Source organism: Pteronotus mesoamericanus, unplaced genomic scaffold, assembly GCF_021234165.1.
Source record: "Pteronotus mesoamericanus isolate MK-2021 breed Mesoamerican mustached bat unplaced genomic scaffold, CSHL_Meso_final contig_90, whole genome shotgun sequence".
In the NCBI taxonomy this organism is placed as follows: domain Eukaryota; kingdom Metazoa; phylum Chordata; class Mammalia; order Chiroptera; family Mormoopidae; genus Pteronotus; species Pteronotus mesoamericanus.
This window is the reverse complement of record NW_026555277.1, coordinates 35578792-35600681: the sequence shown is the minus strand read 5'-3', so window position 1 is coordinate 35600681 and position 21890 is coordinate 35578792. Positions and strand designations below refer to the sequence as shown.

Here is a 21890-nt window from a genome sequence, read left to right as displayed (position 1 = left end):
ACTCAAACTCAGCCAAAAGATTCAAACCCAAGCCAGCTTCCTCAGCGCCTCGTTTCATTGGCTGCCGTCCTCGTGACGCCATTACGCCGGACGTTGCTGCGGCGCGCTGCAGGACGGCTCCGAAAGTCCCATCCGCGCGGCTCAGCGGAAGGCGCCCCGCTCCGCGTCTCCGGGGCAACGTGCACGGCTGTTTCCGGAGGCGGTGGCCGCGGAGGGCGGGGCTAGGCCGGAGCGGCAGTGGGGAGTCTGACACCTGGGATTATCGAGCAGCCTTCAAACCCGCGGGCTCGGGGCCGGTCCCAGGGTTCTGGGTGTGAGTGAGAAGAATGTGGGCAGGGGTTGGTGTGGGCCCTCTGCTAGAGGGAGAGGTGGAGCCCGTTGTGTGTGGATTAAGGGGTACTGGGTGTTTATTTTCTCCTTTTCTGCATTTACTAGGGAGGCCTCCGAAGGCACAGGTCCCAAGCTCTGGAAGGTACTAGGGGCCTGTTCCTTCCTGCCGCTTTCACTTGGACCGAACCGGATCAATAAGCCTGAGTTAATTGAAAGTCCAGGGCGTTTAGTTTGAGGTCCTAGGCTTCATCTCTCAGGACTCCCAGGCCTACTCCTTTTGGTGCTGACTGTGAAACTGATGTTTGGCTGCTTTTTACATTTTCTAATGATGGCATTACAAAATAAATTTATTTAAATATTTTGGTCTAGTTCATTATTGGATGCAGTATTTTTTTTAAGTACTAGGTTTTAGATATTTCAGAATGTACATTATAAAAAGAGAACAAATACCTGGAAAGTATGGGAAATATGTTTGCTCTGATAACTTTGTCAGGAAAATTTTAATAATATCTCAATTTCATTGTTGTTCTATATACAGGGTGCGGCAAAAGTAGGTTTACAGTTGTGACTACGTGAAACAATTTATTCTTGTATTTTTATTTATTAGTTATTGTATTATTTTCAATATGAACAACTGTAAAACTACTTTTGCTCCACCCTGTATTACCATTATTGCATCCATGCAACAATTATTGATTGTAGATTTTAGGGACATAATAGCACACGATTATGTCAATATCCCTGCCCTCTTGGAGCTTATATCCTGGTGATTCAGTATCATCTCATATATAGGATAGCACAACAACAGTGTAGAATATTATAAGCGAAACAATGTCTGGAAAACCCCCATAAGATGGACAATTTATTTCCTGTGGAAGAAAGTCAGAAGCACTGTTTATTGTGAATGATAAATGTTATATGATTCTTTCTAAACACAGGATAGAGCATCAATAAAGCAATTAATTACTGGCTGTAATCTGTATATTTTGGCAAGTACAAAAGTTTTTTCTGGGATGTTGGTTTAATAATAAAACTGAAAAGTCTTTATTTCAGATATGCACTCACTCTATAATACTTTACATTTGATGTCCCAGTCATTTTATTAACTTTACATATGCTATGTCATTTAATTAATAAAACAGCCCATGTAATGTGGGTGCGGTTTATTTTACTGAAGTGAAATTGAAGTTTTCAGAAAATTCGTAAAGGAAAATATTTTTCTTGAACTGTGCAAACCGACTAAGTCAGAATTGAGTAATTTGTCTCTGAAATACTTTCCAGATTAAGTTATATTAAGATGCTACCCTAATTCAGTCTGAAAAAAGGCATGTTTTACCAATTTCTTGTAAAATTGCATTGATCATTGGCAACTAAGAAAGCAGAAATCTTAAATTCATTGTTTTTGACACCCACATTGTATGAGGCTTAGTAGTCTAACAGGTGTTTCCACGCCTCATTTAAGTACTTATTTTACATTTAACTTTAATTTCTGCCTTACACTTGCCATTAAGCAGTGTTAGAGTTCTGTATTTTTAAGGAATGTATATTTAGTTAAAGCAGATAAATTTTAATGTTAAATCAATGCTATTACTGGGTGCCAGCTCTCTTTTGTTTGTCAAGACATTAGAGAATATAACAGGGTAAGAAACGGGTGTATTTTGTATCGAAATGAAGGAAAAAGAACTAAAACTTTAGACACAGTGCTAACGGGACAAAAATTACCACTTTTTAAAGAAAAGTTGTGTATAACTAACTTCTGTGTTATTTAGAATACGTAAATTTAACACAGGTTCATTGTAAACTGAATAGAGTGGAGATCAGGATAAAATGGAAAGTTAGATTTAAAGTTGTATCGGACATTTAAAAAAAAAAATTACCCTGGTAATGGTACGGTCTTATTTACCCCCCTCCCTCTTCCTCTCCCCGCGAAGGAACGGCATTTGGATGCCCCAGCGCCTGCAAGACCTTTTGGCAGCTGGGGGGCTGGAGGCAGCGGAACGAAAGGCAGGCGTTCCTCGGTTCCTGGGCCGGACGTAGACCCAATCTGTCCGTCCTTTCAAGTTTCCCCCAAGGCTGGGATCAAGGCGTGCGGCAAGTTCAGGTTCGCCGGCACCATAGTGGTCGTCGGTGGCCCGAGTTAGAGGTCAGCTGAGCAGTCTTCGTGCCTCAGGTGAGGAGAAGGTGGCCGAGTCCCGGGAGCTCTCTTGGAGCTCACCCCACGCCTTGGGGGGCAACTTCCAGAGGTCGCAGAATTCGCCCAGGACTAAGGAAACGCGCCCCTGCTCCCGCTTCTTGTGCTTCCCCCTCCGCCAACCCTTGCATCTTGAGTTCAGAAGTTGTTAAGCAGCTTTACCTTGTCAGAGTATAATTCTTAGGCCAAAGGATGTATTTTCCCCTTTCCTTTGGAAACTTTCACTGTATTTGCTTTGCGGTGCTAGCCTCCAGGTCAGGTTTTGGCCTTAGGAATTGATTTTTCATTTTTCTCTGCGGGGAAAGCTGACTGCAATGGTGGTGATTGGAAGTACCATTGAGAAAGTAGTTTTCAAAGGTGTCACTCTCCTTTGTCTTTCCACAATTAAAAGAGTAACCTGCCCAATTCCATGGTCTCAATAGTCTAAACTGAATTTTGCTGGCAGAGAAAAGTTAGATGACTTATTTAGGAAGCCACAAAGTTGACTCTAAAGATAGGCTTCCTGTCTCCCTCCGTTCTGTGACCAGAGTGAACATAAATTGACCTTGCATCACTAATGGTGGGTGGTTTTGAGTTGTCTGGTGGGAGATTGGGCTACAGAGGACAGGGAAGGAACTCCCTTTGGAGCTTGCCTCCTTGCAAGGTATTCAAGGAAACAACCAAACAGGAAAATTATCTTGGTTCTTATTTTCTGTTAACCCATGTTAATAGCCAATTGGTGCATAATAAAATCTTCATAAAACCATAATAAAACCTTGAACATAGTTGAGTAAACACATAGAAATCGAATACAAAAGGAATGAAATGCTGGTGAAGGCAGCTTTTTTTTTTCTATCAATTCTACTTACGTTTTCCCCATGTGGTTCTGATTCCTGTTTGGAATTGATTTTTCTTTTTTTGGCTTGTTTTTTTAAAATACTTATCAAAAGCTGGACAATTTAGATTGTTTAAATACTGCAGGTTACACTATTTAGATCTGTACATTGTATGTCTGCTTTCGGGTACCCCACAATACATTTTTTTTCCAAGTGGAGTAGGACTGAAGGACCAAAAAGTAGGATATTGGCTCAAAAAAAAAAAAAAAAAAGAATGTAATTCATGAGGTACTACAATACATAGTCAATGTAATTAAAATACCAATTACATAAGTGTATTAAATAGAGTCAGTGGGCTCTGTGTTTCTAGCATAGATGATAAAAATTGCAGGCTCTGGGATTAGAATGCTGGAGTTACAGTTCTAACTATGTGACCTTTTGGCACAGTGTTTGTTTTCCTCATCTTTAAATGGAAATAACAGTTCCTGTCTCAAAGAGTTGTAAGGATTGAATGAGTTTGTATATGTGGTATGCTTGGAATTGTAACTGGTACTGCCCTGGTTAATGTGGCTTGGTCGGAGAATTGTGCCATAACCAAAAGGTTTTGGGTTTGATTCCCAGTCAGAGCACATGCCTAGGTTGTGGATTCGATCCTAGTTCCCGGTGCATATGATCTCTGGTCCGGATGCATACAAGAGGTCAATGTTTCTCTTTCACATCTATGTAGCTCTCTCTCCTTTCTTCTCTCGAAGAACAAGGAAAAGACAGTCCTCGGGTGAGGATAAAAAAAACAAAAGAATTGTAAGTGGTACTTATGCTCAATGAATGTTAGCTTTTATTTTGAAAAATGTTAGAAATACTAAGTTGAAGGGTAGTTGAGTTTACTTTGTATGTGCTTTCTGGAAAACAAAGCATGATTATTCATTTGGCTAATTTGTAACTCCTGAGCATCAAATTTTAATTAGAACACACATTTTCTATCTACTTTTTTTTTTCCATATATTTCCTGGGCTACATTTGCAACATAATTCTGCTTATTATGTGTTTGGTAAAGTTGGCAAGTTATCCTCAAGGTAACAACTTGATATTATAATTGTATAATATTAAATATATAGAGATAGACATATTCGTGTTTCTTCTCTAGTTCTTACTGGTGATTAACTCTTTAACAACGTTATTCTTCATTTTCTATTGCCAAAATGACAGGAGGCATATTTAAGCAGGATTTATGTTTCTTGAGGTATTTTGAGAAAGTGGTTATTTGTAGAGTCAATCAGACAGGTGAAATTTACTAAAGCAAACTTTGATTAAAAAATGTTAATTTTGTAGAATTTGGAATTTATCCATCCATTTCTTTCCTTTTCAGAAAACATTTATTAAGCACCTAGTGCACATCTAGTTTTGTGGCTAACTGGTGTGGGTCTTACTCTTAAATCACTCATAATTCATGAGGAAGAAAGAGTAGTGTTAATTTGGCACTTAATGCAGTATGTTGTATCAAAAATGTTGATTACAACCAACTGGGTAAAAAGAATAATGTTTTCACAAGATTTTATATTGATGTATTTACATTCCTTCTGCATTTTGAAGAGTTACAGATTACAGAATAAAATGAAGCAGATATGAACAAGTGAAGGACGTATTGATTTTTTATTTCCTTGTTTTGCGGGGGGCAAGGGACAAACAAAACAAAGGCGGGTATGAAATGTCAAAGTGTGTTCTGCTGCGTGTTTATAAAGTACAGTTTAAATTGAAAAACTATGAAACTATGTCCTGAAATAGGCCGTGGTGAGATGGTCTCCTCAGAGAATATTCATGACAAGTTTGTTAAAATTTTCACCTTTAAGGGACACCGATCACCTCCCTTTCTTTTTGGATGTACATGTGTAGTCTTTTTCCAGGGACTCTTCCTTATAAATTGAAGATGAAGGCTAGGATTATGAGAAAAACAAGTAGAAGAACTTGAAATAGGAGACCACCTGAAACTAAAATAGTATAATATTTATAATCCCTTCAGCCATTCAGATACCATTTTTAAATAAACAGTTCTGATGCACTGAATTCATTCTTTAGACTCAATTAAAATTAAGTGTGTGTGTGTGTGTGTGTGTAGATAGTTGGCCAAAAAGTTTGTTTGGTTTTTTCCCATAAAATGGCTGTAGTAGTGCTTAGTTGTCTTCAACTTCATTTGAAACAATTTTGTTAGATTGTACTGTGACAGCTGTCATATCAGTATGTATTTAAAAAAATCTTTACCAAAACAGGATTTGTTGTAGCCATTTTAATATTGAAGCTGGAAGAAAATAAGTGACATATTCAGCATATTATGCTGTATTATTGCAAGAAGGGTAAAAACAGATGAAATGCAAGAAAAGATTTGTGCAGTATATAAAAAAGGGGTTGTGACTGATTGAATGTGTCAAAAGTGCTTTGTGAAGTCTGATGCTGGAGATTTTTTCACTGGACAATGCTCCATGGTCAGGTAGACCAGTTGAAATTGGTAGTGATCAAATCAATACATTAATTGAGAACAATCAACATTTTACCCTGTGGGAGATAGTTAACATACTCAAAATATCCAAATCAGTAATGTTATTGATGAAAATGAAAAATGTGTCTTTTATTTTACAGAAAAAACCATATAGACTTTTTGGCCAACCCAGCATTTCAGGAAAATGATGACTAAATAATCAATTTTCACATTTCTGATGGTTTAAAACATTCATGGTCTTAGAGCTAATTAGGCCACATTAAAAATTATATTTTCAGATACTTTCTTGGGTTGTTTTAGGTTCTTTGCTTTGCTTAAGGAGATTAGTCACCATCACTTGTTTGAGATGAGTCTTACATTTTTTTTTAGTTAAATATTATATATTTGCTTTTCCCTAGGTATTATAACATTCTTTTTTTTAAAATCCAACAATCATGATATTAAAAAAATTTTTTTTCTAGATTTGTTGACCTACAGAATGCTTCGGTACCCGTACTTTTATAGACCATATAAAGAATTTCTTTCTTGCTGTTTGGAAGCTGGCATAGTTAACTTAGGTGTCTGGCCAAAAAAAATACATGCTACAGCAGAAAGATATGATGAATATGAAGCTCAGGAGCAAGCAGACCAGACTGGAGCTCAGGAGTTTCACAGATCTCAAGATGGAGATTCTGAAGCTATGACTAAATTGCATATTCCAGTAATGGTGGACGAAGTTGTTCGTTGTTTGGCACCACAAAAAGGGCAGGTAAGTTGATTTATTAAAAAATTTTTAACACTTAAATTGAGATATCATTTACTTATTTTAATAATCACAATTTTAAGGTGTATGATTCAGTGGATTTTAGTATCTACACAAAATTGTGCAGCCATCAGCACTGTCTAACTCGGGAACATTGTCGTCACCTGAATAGAAAAGCCCATACCCATTATCATTCACTCTCTGTTGTCTCCCTTCTTTTTGCTCCTGGCAACCACTGATTTATTTTTTGTCTGTATGGCTTTTGCCTAATATGGATGTTTTATATAAATGGAATTATACAATATGTGGACTTTAACATCTGTCTTCTTTTACGTAGCATGTTTTCAAGATTCATCTATGTGTGGCATGGATCTCTTTCTCACTTCTTTTTATCCCCGAATCATTCTGTTGTATGGATGTACCACTTTTTAAAACAAAGCCTATTCTTCAGTTGGTGACATTTATTTTTTATAATGCTGCTGTGAACATTCATATACAAGTTTTTTATGTGGACAATATGTTTTCCTTTGCCTTGGGTATATGCCTAGTAGTGAAATATGTGGTAACCCTATGATTCCATTTTGAGAACTGTTTTCCAGAGTTTATTAGTTTTGTTATATAGCTGTTAAAAAAACAAAAACTGAATTTTAGTTTATCTTTTTAAGAATTTTAGTATCTTTTCAGGAATGACTGGAGAGACAAAAGTAAAGATCTGAATTCCTGTTCTCTGTTTTCTTAGATTTAGTGTAAGTGCGTGTTTGTGTAGATAGATAGAGAGGGAGGAAGAGAAAAAGGGAGGAGGGAGAGAAAGAAGGGAGAAAGGGAGAGGGAAAGAGAGATAGGGGGCTAGAGAGAGAGAGAGAGAGGGAAGGAGGGAGGGAGGGAGGGAGAGAGAGAGAGATATTTTAAGGAATTGATTCACATGATTATAGAGGATAAATCCAAAATCTGCACAGTGGGCTGGCAGGCTGCAGACCCAGGTAAGAGTTACAGTTTGAGTCCAAAGGCAGTCTACTGGCAGAATTCTTTTTTGTTCCAAGGAGGTCATCTTTGTTCTATTAAGGCTTCCCATTAGATTAGATAAGGCCCTCCCACATTATGGAGGGTAATCTGCTTTACCCAGTCCAACAATTTAAATGTTAATCTCATTTTAAAAATACCTTCACAGAAACATCCAAAACCAAATATTTGGGCACTGTGGGCCAGCCAAGTTGACACATAATATTAATCATCACACCTGTGTTATTTTTAATATTGCTGGTAGGATTGTATAAGGTCTGAGATACAAAAATGCTTTAATATCTGTAAAGAGATCACAAAAATACTAGGTGACATAATAGCCAAAAACAAAAAGTTAGAACCTTTTTGAAAATGAAACATATATCAAAAGGAAAAATAATCTTTATTCTAGTAAATTTTCTTCAAATGTATACTTATAATTAAAGCTGATACTTTTAATCTTGCTCACTTCAGAAATACGCTCTCCTATTTTAGAAACTACTTTATTACCTAAATCAGTTATTTTCATCTTAAAAGTCATACCTTGCTTCTCTTGCCGGCATATGATGGCTTAGTGGTTAAGAACAAAGTTTCTGTAATTGGACTGCCTAGGTTGGAATCTGTTGTCTAACATGCACGTGTGCACGTTCATATACACAGCTCTTAATTTTTTTTTTTTTTGAGACTTCTTCAAGTTAGATCACGCAGTCTTCATGAACTAAGATCTGAGCTACATTTGTAAGGAATGCTGTACTGATGGATGTTGCTCACATACAAGCCATCAGTTATGTGACGTAGGTTGCTTCATCATAAAAATGCTGTTTACCTTAACTTCAGACTGTATATAACAAAATAAACCCAGTATTCTTAAGTGAGATTATATGGAAAACATCTAGCTTAGTGCTGTCACATATAGAGACTCCATAATATACATGAAAATATAAAATAAAAAATTAAGTTGGATTAAAACTTCCTGTTAAATATGACTTCATCAAATGAAATTCTCTTCATTGTCTTTAAAGATTCATAATGCAAGGATAACATTAATATCCTTACCTAAATGTGTTTGGAAAAAGTATATATAAACATATATATTTGAGATGTATATGAGATATATAAGAGAAGGGAGGGGCAGTTTGTAAAAAAGTAGAACCGAGTTCAATGGCTTGTATTTGGTCTCTGGAACTAAAAACTAAAACTCATTGTATAAATTTGGTGAAACCCAGTAGTAAAAAGAAAAAGCAAAATATATATATATCTATTTTGCACTGAGCCATGAAGTAAAAAAGCAATCAAATAAAAACAAACTCCTTTTGACTCTAGGTCTACTCTAAATCAGTATTGGATCTGCACCCCCCGCCCCCCTCCACCAATGTAATAAAATTAGACAATTCTACAACTTGACCTACTCTGCTGTTTCATTCTGTTGAAGTTCCTGACAAATGTAATGTTTTATTTTGACATTTTCATTGTTTTGATTTGAGTTGGGTTTTCTAGTAACTTTTTATAGAAAGTATAATTTTATGAATGTTATTTCTGAAAATTTTCATGTGAGGTACACTTAAAGAAAATGTTCTTACTTTTTCTGTTGTCTGGCAAACAGCTTTATTCACTATCCCTTAATCTTCAACTAATAAAGAATGGGTGACAGTCCTTGGACAGGAAAGGTCTGTATTTCTTCCAGATTCCATTATTTGCTTTTTTTTTTTTTCTGAACCTTTCCCCAAAAAGCATTTCCTTTGCAAACTATGAGTCACACACACACTTGTATCAATCACCCACTTAATCACTGTTTTTCACATCGCCTTCAATAGTGAATTATAAATTAAACTTGATCGTAACAGAAACTTTAAAAAATATTTAAATATAGTTTTGAGTGAGACCTTGGTCACCTAATAGTAATTTCTTAAAACAAAATATTTAGAAGGTGCATGCCTAAAAAAAATACTGATTTTGGGAAGTTCTTCTGCAGCATAGCCAATTTACTGTATATTAATTTAGGTTTGCAAATACATGCAAAATACTTATGAGTTTGAATTAAAAGAGATAAAATTTCCTCTTATATTCCTCTTCCTTGGAGGTCCAGAAGGAATTAAATAAATTATAATTATCTCTCCTTGCCCCGTTTTTATTATTTCATTTTTCTGGGTCCATAACTTCGTAAGAATACATTTTCTAAGAACATTTTTCTTGCTCCTGGAGATGTTTTAATGGAGTTAGTAACCTTAGTCAATTTTTCATTCCTAATTTCTGAAAATTAGGGAAAAATAGAATGATCCAACCTAGTTGAAGATGGTTGCAATTGAAGGATGTAGGAGACTTGGTATTCTTTTACATTAATAGTGCTAATTTAACTTGGTGGCTTTGAGTATTAATGAGTGGTAAGTTATGAGGGAAATAAGGAACATACAAGGACTAATACCAGTAGCTATGTAATTTTAGACAAGTACTTTATCATGGTTGTGCCTCAGATTCTTCATCTATAATATGGGGAACTATTACCTACCTCAGTATGGTCACTGTGAGGATTAGATAAGTTTGTGTATTTAAATTGCCTAGAATGATATCTTCCAAGTAGTATGTGCTCCATAAATATTTGCTGTTATTACTTTGGGGATAGAAGGCCAGGGTTGGTATCTAATACAATAAAATTCAAGAGAAAAGTGCCAAGAGGCAGCAGATGTGGAAATAAAAGTTTCAGCAAAGGGGGAACCCGTATGTCTGGAACTGAAAAAGTACTGCTTTCTCTGCTTGGAACTCTCATCACCATCCTTCAAGCCTTGAGTCATATACTTTTCTTTCATAGCATTTATGATAATTTATAATTACGACTTTTAATGGGATCATTTGTTCAATGGACATCTCTCCTAGGAGACTGCCCTCCATGTTTATCTTACTTACCATTATATCTTCACTGCCTAGTACAAGGCCTACAATATGGTTGCTTTGTAATGATATTTAAGTGAATACATAAAAGTCAAAGTACACTGGAGGTGCTGACAAAAGGAAGGTATCTTGGGTACTAAGGCAGCTTCTCCAGCCCAAGACTTTTATATGATTCCAGCCCCAGTGTGGCAGGGTTATTCTGATGAGAGAACCTGGTAAGAACCTCCAGTTTACTCTCCTGGTAGGGTTGAGAAAAAGAGCTGGCATCTAAGCTGATGCAAAATAGATTATGATATATGTCATGGCAAGGTTAAGGTTAGGTTTATAAATATTCAAAATAAGTATTTTTCTATTCTAACATTTCATATTTCATAAGTAACTAGATTTGCCAAAGTTGTCATGATACCAGATATGATAATTTTCTTTACAAAAAATTTGTTGTGCTCTGTATAATGGATTTTTTAAAAGATCAGAAGCACTATTTCACATGTTTAACTTGAAAATATTTATACTCTTCAATGGAGAGTAAACATAAAAGAGAAAATCCTGAGACTATGTGTTTGCTCTGTTTATGTATTGAAGCCTGATTGATCACAGAGGAGTTTAATTTCTTGTTTTAACTCAAGCTACCAAAAAAGTTAGAAACTTTTCTACAAGATAGAACCAATGCTATAGCACCTTTAGGTAGATGTATTTATTTTTTAAAGAAAGAACTATTAAAATTTCAGATGGAATGGAATGCTTAGATGCAGTGTTTCCTTTCCATTATTATTATTTTTTTTTACTTTTATTAGCATTTATTTTATGCTGAATTTACTTCTGGGTCATAAATTAAGTTTTTGTTTCATCGTTGTCTTCTGGGATATTTTTTTCTTTGTACAACCTCCTCTTCTGGTTTAGGAACAATTTGCTTTTTTTTACTAAGGATAAACTTCATGTGGCAGGGAGAGGTCATATACAGTTAATCCAGCAAAGTGTTATGCTGCATCTTGCGAGCTTTGTTCACTGGGATGTGCTCAAATCAACAACCTAACTTTGCAATGTAAAGAACTAGATAAAGAAGAACAAACTAGTCTCAAAGGCAGTAGAGGGAAAGACATCATAATGAATAGAGCAGTGAGAAATGAAATAGAGAATAGAAAAACAGTAGAGACAAATGAAACCAAATGGAAGGGCTCAACAAAGTTGACATTTGTACTTTGAAGGACTAAGAAAATAGGAGAGGATACACAAATTACTAAACTGAACGTGAGGCTATTGCTACCAATTCTACAGAAATAGAAAGGAGTATCTTAGAGTTCTGTGAACTATTGTATGCCAACAAAATCGATAACCAAGCTGAAATGAGCACATTCCTAGAAACACAAACCCTAAATCACTAAAACAGAACCAAATCATGTAGCAATAAAAAAAAATGAATATAACTATAAACTGTAAGGAGATTGAATCAGTAATCAAAAATCTTATGACAAGTGTCTATCAGTAGGTGAGTGCATAAAACAGCTTGGACATTTACACAATGGAATACTACTTGGCCATAAAAAAGAAGAAAATTTTACCCTTTGTGAGAGTATGAATGGGCCTGGAGAACGTTATACTAAGTGAAATAAGCCAGTCAGAGAAAGACAAATACCATATGATTCCACTCATGTGCGATCTAATGAACAAACTGAACTAACAAGCAAAATAGAGACAGTTTCATAGATGGAGAGCTTGGTGACAGCTAAGTTGGGGAGGGGGAGGTTAGGGAGCAAAAGGATAAAGGACTCATGGATATGGACAACAGGGTAGTGATTCTGTAAGAGGAGTAAATGGTAATGGAAAACATACAATAAAGAAGTTAAAAAGTAGAAAATAATAAGATTTAAAATTTTAATTTGTATTTGTAAATTGTGTACAACACATTATGTAGTATTAATAAAATGTATAATTAAAGTAAAAAAAGATAGCTATGACAAAGTAAAGTCCTAAGCCTGATGGTTTCACTAGTGAACTCTACCAAACATTTAAATAAGAATACCAACTCTTCTCAAACTTTTCCAAAAAAACTGAAGAGGAGAGTGCTTTCTAACTCATTCTATGAGGCCTGAATTATTTTGATACCAAAGCCAGACAAAGACACACTATAAACATTGACAACGAAAATCTTCAACAACAATTGACTAGTACATTAAAAGGATTATATACCGTGACCAAGTGGCATTTATTCTTCAAATGCAAGGATGGTTCAACATGCAAATATTTGATAAATGTAATAAGCCAAATCAACAAAACGAAGGGAAAAAAGCCACAATCATCTCAATTGAGCAGAAAAAGCATTTGATAATACTCACTATGCTTTCATGATAAAAATACCCAAAAGCTAGGAATAGAAGAAATCTACCTCAACTTAATAAGTTTTATAAAAAACCCATAGTGAAAACCTTAAACTCAATGGCGAAAGACTGAAAGCATTTCCTCTAAGATTAGAAACAAAGCAAAAATGCCTGCTTTCACCACTTCTATTCAACACAGTACTGGAAGCTCTAATTTGAGCAGTTAGGCAAGAAAGAAAGAAAAGGCATCCAAATTGGAAAGGAAGAATTGAAATTATCTGTTTGCAAATGATGTGATCCATATAGATTTTACACAAAAAAGTTATAATCAATAAATACAGTAAAGCAGCTGATGCAAAGTCAACACACAAACATCACTATTTTGATTACATAAGTAATCAAAAATCTGAAAAGGAAGTTACAGAAACAATTCCATTTGCAATAGCAAAAATAATAAAATGCTTAGGAATTAACCAAGGAGGTGAAATAGTTGTACAATAAAAACTACAAAACAGTACTGAACGAAATTAAAGACATAAAAAATGAAACGCATCTCATATTCATGGATTACAATACCTAATATAGTTAAAATGTCAGTACTATCCAAAGTTACCTACAGACTCTATGAATCTATATCAAAACTCCAATGAGGTTTTGTGCAGACACAGAAAAGCCCATTCTAAAAATCATTTGGAATCTCAAGGGACCCCAAATAGTCAAAACAGTTTTGAAAAATAATAGAACTGGAGGACTTGTAATTCCTGATTTCAACTTACTATAAAGCTAAAGTTATAAAAACTGTGATACTGCCATAACATCAGACATACATATATATATACACACACACACACACAGACATATATATATATACAGACATATATATACATATATACACACACGTGTGTGTGTGTGTGTGTGTGTGTATATATACACACACATACATACACATACCAATGAATTAGAATAGAGAGCCCAGAAGTAAACTAGCATATCTGGTTGAATAATTTTTGACAAGGATGCTAAGACCATTCAATAGGGAAGGGACAGTCTGTTCAACAAATGATGCTGTGAGAATTGTATACCTATATGCAAAAAAATGAAGTTGGTCCCTTACATAACACCATATACCAAAATTAAAATGGAACAAAAACCTAAATATAATGCATAACTCTTAGAAGAAAACAGAGGACAAAAGCTTTACAACATTGGATTTGGCAATGATTTCTTGAATATAACACCAAAGGCACGGGTAGCAAAATAAAAATATAGGCAAATTGTACTTTATGAAAATTTTTAAAAATTGTGCACCAAAAGGGACTATCTGCAGAGTAAATAGGAAACCTACAAAGTGGGAGAAAATATCCCTAATTTAAATTATATATCTGAAGAGGATTTAATATGCAGGCCATGTAGAGAAATTCTAAAACTCAGTAACAAAAAACAAACAACCTAATTAAAAAATAGGCAAGGGGACTGAGGAGAGAGTTCTTCAAAGAAGATACACACATGGCCAATAAGCACATGAAAAGATGCTCAGCATCATTAATCATGGGGGAAATGCAAATCAAAACTACAATGAGATACCACTGCACACTCCTTAGGATAGTTACTGGCAACAAAACAAAACAAAAATAAAAGGCCAAAAACATTGTTGGCGGAGGGGGGAAGGGGGCGGGGGGCGGGCAGCGCTGGATGAAAGAACGTGGAGGAATTAAACAAAGACACACACACATAACATATAGATACCGATAATAATGTGGTGATAGCCAGAGGGAAAGCAGGGAGGGAGGGAGGAAGAGGTGCGAGGTGGCATAAAGCATAAAGAGACTTTGCTTGGGGTGATGGGCTCCTGAGGCAGTGCGCAGATGATGTTTTACTGAATTGTCCACTCGAAACCTGCATGGTTTTGTGAACCAGTGTCACCCCAATAAATTCAATAATAATAATAAAAAACCAGGCAAGTCATAGCAGCAATTTGGAAAGCAATAAATGAATAAATGGTCAACAACAAAAACAGAAAACAAGTATTTGTGAAGATAGGGAGAAATTGGAACTCTTGTGCACTGTTGTTGAAATGTGAAACTGTATAGCTGCTGTGGTAAATAGTATGGCAGTTCCTTAAAAAGTTAAAAAACGAATTACCATATGATCTAGTAATTCCACCTTTGTGTATATTCTCAAGAGAATTGAAAGAAGTTTCTTGAGATATTTGTGCACCCATGTTCATCGCAGCATTTTTCACTACAGCTAAAATGTGGGGTATTCATTGATGGATGAATGGATAAGCAAAGTGTGGTGTATACATACAATGGAGTGTTATTAAGCCTTAAAAAGGAAGGCAGTTTCTGCAATGTGATACAAGATAGATGAACTTTGAACATATTTTACTAAGCAAAATAAGCTACTCACAAGAAGACACATACTATATGATTCTACTTAGTATAGGCAAAATCAGAGACAGAAAGTAGAATGGTGGTGGCCAAGGGCTGGGGGAGAGGGAAATGGGGAGTTATTGTTTAATAGGTATAGAATTTCAGTTTGACATGATTCTATGAGTTATTTAGATGGATGGTGATGATGGTTTCACAATGTATTTATTGTATACAATGAATTCATTAAAAAACTACCACAGAAATGTACATTTAAAGTAGTTAAGATGGTAAGTCTTATGTGTATTTTAACACAATAAATACTTTTTTAAAGCAAGTTACCTTTTTGCTTTATATAAACAATTCTTTTTATATTAATTTATGGCTTCTAGATGTAGATGATTGTTTCATAATTATATGAGAGCATTCAAGTAAAGTGAGTAGTGTTGTTTTTTTATTTTATTGTCGCAGATTCTCTATTTCTTGCAGATTATTCTAGGGGTACTTCTGAAGTATGTCTGTAATATACATTAAAAAACCCCATTGGTGTTGGAGTTAATGATTAACTTTTTATTTATTATATGCAATATTATAATAATGATATTTATTTCTGTTGTTTGTACTATTTTTGGCATTTATATGTGACCTACACTACCTGGTGATGTATGAACATTTTACATATTGTTGAGGTATTTAAAACCTTTTAGGGAGTCAACCTTAGTAAACAACAATTGGATGATTAAAAATGGAATTTTTATATTCGATTATTTAATGGAAATTTTTTATCAAATGGTTTTGCTATAAGAATTATAGTTTATTAAGACTCTAATGTTTATTAGTTATAGTTAATCCCATCTAATTCGTCTAAAATACCAAGTTTAGAAATTCCTTGTAGAGTTTTGGGATGGAACGTGTGGGAGAATGGACACCCTTGGGTAAATTTAGCATCTTTTCTCTAATGGCAGTGTATATAGTTAAGATTAGTTATAAAATGCTTGTTTGTATCATGTTATAAAAAATGTGAAAAATAGATGTAGAAATGAGTTTTCTTGTTATTTTTAGAATTTTACTTGGTATATATAATGAAATCATGTCTTTATAGCTAAATGAGCTACTCAATCATGGCCTGTGTTACTTAGTTTCTTTAAGAATTGTTTCAGGTTTGAGAATGAGTGCATTGTTTATAATTAAAAGGAAAGTAACTCCTTTCTTATTTTTCCATAATTATATAGTATTATTAAAAATATTTATTTTATATACATGTATTTTATATGCTTTTATGTAAGGAAGTATGTATGCTTATATTAGTTATATTGCATATTTAATAATTTCAGTGTATGTTTGAACGTGTACCGATCCTTTCCACTGAGTTTAGCATCCATGAAAATATTCTTGCTTTTCTGCCAAGGAAAATTAATGTATTTTTAAAACTATGTAATTCTATTCATCAGCATTTTGAAGCAAATTATAAATAGAGGACATGGATAAATAAGATCAATAACTTATTTGATTCTTTTGACTCCAGTGTCTTTAAATTGTCTTATTATAATTTGGTCATTTTGTCATCCACAAGCTGAATCTTCATTTTTGCTGTGAAGATATAAGGATTAATTTTTTTGTTTAAAATTCAACTTAAATTAGAAATTACAGTTTTAAAAAGCCACTGGCTCAAATATAACCTCAAGTAAGTGTGGTTCCGAGGTTGTGAAAAATGATGTTCTTCTGTGTCTAAAAGTCAGATATATATACTGAATATTTAAATTATTTAAAAGCCATTTTTCTAGTTCAGTAAATAGAGACTTGGGATGAAAACAAGTCCATTCTGTAAGGGAAGCTCATAGAAAGAAAAAGGAGAGACAAGTGAGGTTTCTCTGTTCACAAAGCACATTTGCATGAGTCATCCTGGGTACTGGTTACTCTTTATTTAGGTCAGCACTATTCCCTGATCAATAGTCTAATCATAGTTACTGCAAGAGGCTAGATCCAGTGGTTCTGTCTTTTCCTATTGTTTTTCTAAGTCCCATATTATTTTTGTTAAGAGAGGTAGGAAGTGTACCTTGACCTTGTGAGTTCTCATAACATTTAATTTTATTCTTCTTTCACTACCTTCTCTTCATGTAATAAACTACTGAGCTGTAAGTAGCATACCTAAAATGTTATTTTATAATAAACCTAGTTGCAATGCTTTATGGTGACTCATCTTGTTGTTCTATGAACTCCCTCTTACATTTGTGTGTGTGTGTGCGTGTGTGTGTGCATGTGTGTGTGCGCGTGCGCTTACTTGTTTTTATCTCCTTTGGATGAAACAAATAGTATTTACCAGGAGGTAATACGCATTTAAAGATTTTATGTACTTTGGTGAGTGTTGTCCTCAGAAGCGTTTATGTACATTTTTTTGTAGCAACTTATTATCTTTTTCTTGTTGTCTATAAACTTTTTACTTGGTTTGTTTGGGTCTTTGATAAATGAGATGTTATATCACTATATATATTAACTTAAGCATATATTTTATCCTTGTCATATTCATTTTCTCTGTGTGGTATACAGTGTTTTTCTGTATTTATAATTCAGTTTCCATATAGAGCCTAATTCTTTCTTTTGTTGTATATTTTTTCTTTCTGGAAAGCAAAAGAAATTAACTCTGAATATTGAATATATTCATAAAGATGGAGGATTTTCCACATGAGGCCAGTGTAGGCTGGGAAGAATATTATTAATAATAACAATATAGAATTTTATAGGATTTAGTAAAATCCAGTGCTGTTTGCAAAGCACTTTCATATAATATTATTATATGTGCTTTTCATTAGCACTGATCTCAGTAGCATTTTGTACAAAGTATCATGTTACCTGTATAAAGGAGAGGAAATATTTGTGGTGTTTCTGTTCTAGTGGAACCAGGTAGTAATAAATGATTTCGGTTGGAATTGAATGCTTCTAGCTAATAATCAGATTACGCAGTGTGCTTTTTTCCTAAACTGCTACTGTTAGCTCTTTTGTGTCTAGTAGTTGTCCTGCAAGATGTTCAGGACCTGTATTAGGCCCCTTAATTCCATAGGTCAGCCAGTTGGGCTTTGTCTGTAGAGAATAGATCACTAGCCTCCACGGTGCACTAGGGACTATTTCAATGCTCATTCATTCACAACAGATTATGCTGCTTTTGCCATCAAAACACACTGCAGAGAAGTCGTGACCCACCTCATTGGTCAGCTCACTGGGTTTTTCAGATGAGATCAGGCGCATTCAGGGTGGTATGGCTGTAGACTCACTGGGTTTTTCAAAGCTTGCTTCCAGATTGATCTTTCACTCTGGCAAGTAAACCTTATAGTTATGACAGGAGAGGGAGATAAAGTGCTTGAAGAAAGGTATAGGATAAATTGAGTACAGCCATTAAGTGACTGAGGCTTAGAATAAAGCTAGGGGGAAAGGGTGGTGTCAAGGGAAGGAAACTGCAAGAAGGCGCTTTGAAGGAACATTAATACTATAACCAAACAACTTCATGAATTTCCACCTACTCTGTGTGTTTCACGTCTTTCTCTAGCATCTCCATACCACCAGTCCTCAATGGTTTTGCTTTTACTTTCCTTTATAGCAGAAATCATAAAAGAATTAAAACAATTCAGTCACTCCACCTTTTTTTAAATGACCTTCATAATGATACTACCAAGACTAACTTTTCCACCAGTAAAGGATGTCATCACCAAGATGATTTCTTCCTTGAGCAATATATGTGAAACCAACATGTTTGAATAGAAAGCCTTGGTTTTGTTTGCTCCATTTAAGATTACTAAAATAGCAGACCATCTTAATGAATGAACATGCAACCAACTTCTCTTCCTTGGGATTGTTTTGGAATCTAAATACAAAGTGAAATTTTTCAGAAGAGAGAATAGAAATAACTATAAGAGAAAAATGTTTTACAATGTTTCTTGTTTTAATATTTATTTTTGTAGCGTCATGTTAGTAAAAGAAACCGCCCAGAATTTTCTGCAGTTAAGTTTCCTCCTCTGAAGAGCCATTAGCTTAAAGGCATGGTTGATAACATGCACAAAAAAAAAAAAAAAAGAAAAAAATTCAGGATTTGTTTAAAGTCAGTATTAGAAATTCTTTGAGAAACTCATATCAAGGACATTCAGTCATTTCTGCTTAATGGGAAAGCCAGGGGTGAGAAGTGTTGTTAGTGTGAAATTCTCCAATTTCCTATAGAGCCTTCTGTATGTAGATTAATACCATTCTGGTTCAGTTCTGCTAAGTGTATTATTTCTGAGACTTTTGCCAATTGAATATAGATAAATAGTATCCATCTAAAATTCTGAAATTTTTTGTTAATTAAATTTTTTTTTTCAGTGTGTTCTGAATTTTTTATTACACCCAAGCTATCTAACTGGATACATTTGGGGTTATAATATGAAAGAAATCCAAAAAGTAATTATTTTAATAAATTATTAATGCATTAATTTTGTCAGAAATATTCTTTTTGAAGATGTAACCATAAAATCAAAATGTTTTTTGTTCATGGCTAATTTAATTAGTATTTATTGACTACCTACTGGGTATGTCTCAGTCCATTTGGGCTGCTATAACAAAATACCACAGACTGTGTAGTTATAAACAACAGAAATTTATTTCTTATGGTTTTGGAGGTTGTAAGGTTGGAATCATGGTGCCAAGATGGTCAGGTGAAGTTCTTCCTCATTCATAATAGGTACCTTCTTGCTATGTCCTCACTGGTGGAAGGGGCTAGGAATCTCTCAGGAGCCTCTTTTGTAATGGAATGTGTAATTCCATTCACAAAGGTTCTGCCCTCCTGAGTTAAGCATCTCCCAATGCCCCACTTCCTAATATCATATCTGAGGGTTGGGATTTCAACATCTGGCTTTTGGGCAGGATACAAACATTTAGAACTTTGCAGGGTAGAACTTTTTATTTCATTTGAGGAAACAAAAAAGAATATATTCCATTACCCAATAAAAATAGCTTTCGAGTTTCCTAAAGAAGGTAAGGGAGAGACAGTCTGGATTGTAGAGTATGAAACTGTGTTATTAATATTGTTAACAGAACTAATAATAAATGATATATCTGAGGTAATCCATTTTATGAATGTTCATTTTGCTGAAAGAGGAGTAAATTCTAATTTAGTTAATGATATATAATTATATCTGTAAAATAGGGAATTTTGTAATATGAAAAGGCAGGTATTCTTTTGCATTGTGATATTAAAACAAGATGTTAATTCACATTTTAAATAGGATTGAACAGTGCGTTTTCCTTATTATGTCAGTTTAGGATGTTAACCACACTGCTGTAGGTCTGTGACACTTTTTACTTTACTTCTATGATAATGGGAGAACAAGAAATAATTAGATGGGAAAACAGTAAACCATTTTTAAAACTTATATTTGATTTTGAGTTAGGATGATTGCATTAGGATGTATTGGTTTTTAGATTAAAAATTTTCTAAAACCTTATCTTTCCAAAATGTAAACTAACTTTAGAATATATGCGTCTAAATTGAACTTTTTTAAATTGCCTTAAGGTAGTACTGTCGTTTTGAGTATTCATTCTTATTTTCTCCTATATACTAGTGATCTAAGTGCCTTCGTTTCTCCTTTCTTTAGGTCCCTACATGGTTATATATTTCTGAGTCCCTTTTTGTTTTTTCTGCTGGTGGTTATTTCTTAGAATGCCCAGTTCTAGCAAGGTCATGTCCCCTAAATTTTCCAAAAGAGCTAATCTAAGCGAATCAGGGAGTGTCTAAGTGAAGGTGGATATTGCATTTATTACGTCAGAAAACCTGGAACACTCATCCCTCAGATAGCCGCATGACTGGCTTCCTCCTGGTGTTTATTCAGAAGGTACCTTTTCAGACATACCTTCCCTGGCCACTCTGTCTAAAGTGTCAACTGCCACCCCCCAACATTTGATATATACTTTCCTTGATTTTTTCTTTCTCCTTAGCACTTATTACTAACATGCTGTGTTTTTCATTTTCATCTTGCTTCTCTACCGTCTGTTGTCCTTCCCTTGTGCCATTTCTCTGTGACATCCTAGCATGTAAGCTACCTGGAAGTTTGGATGTTTGTCTCTTTCTTTACAATTGTATCTTCAGTGCTAAAGTGTGTCACGTTGAAGGTGCCCCATAAATATTTATTGGAATAAGTACTGAATGGAGGAATTAAAAAGAAGGTACTAGTAAGAGAAATGTTAAGGAGATAGATGTGGGTGAAGACAAGAAAGGATAGGGAGAAGGGGAAAAATGACAGTGAGCCATTAGGTCTGAGTTTCAGTGTGAAAATGAGATAATTTTCTAATTCTATGAATAACTATTGAGCTTCTACTATATAACAGGTGCAACGCTCTTGGTGCTGGAGATACAATGTGGAGCAAAATTGGGCATGATCTTAGCTTCAAAGGAGCTTATAATTTACTGGGGGAGATGTGCATTTATCAAATAATCATCTAAGTGAAAATGAAATTTCTACTGCTATTCAAGAGAAGGATTTAAACTGGTTGAGGTCTGGTGAGACTTGCCTGAGGGAGAAATAAGCACAGACTAAGAATTAATAGGTTAAGAGCAAAGAACACTCTCAGAAAATAGAGAAGATGTATAAAGGTTTCCTGTTGGAAGGGATCATGGCAAGAATGAAGGATTGTAAGCAAACCACGGAGTGAGCCGCAAATGAAGAGGGAAGATGGTGAAAGATGAAGCTGGAGAGTGAGGTGGAGGTCAGAGATGAGTAGGTTTGTCTCTT

At 34.7% G+C, this 21890-nt stretch overlaps 1 protein-coding gene across 1 annotated transcript in view; it reads left to right on the top strand.

The window, feature by feature from the left end:
- The first annotated feature begins 247 nt into the window (after window positions 1-247).
- Window positions 248-21890, top strand: part of METTL15 (methyltransferase 15, mitochondrial 12S rRNA N4-cytidine) — a 163686-nt gene continuing 142043 nt past the window's right edge. The window contains exons 1-3 of the mRNA XM_054585972.1: window positions 248-313; window positions 2262-2500; window positions 6289-6575. Of these exons, the coding sequence (XP_054441947.1) occupies window positions 6306-6575 (270 nt within the window). The 5' untranslated portion in view covers window positions 248-313; window positions 2262-2500; window positions 6289-6305. The remainder of the gene's footprint in view (window positions 314-2261; window positions 2501-6288; window positions 6576-21890) is intronic.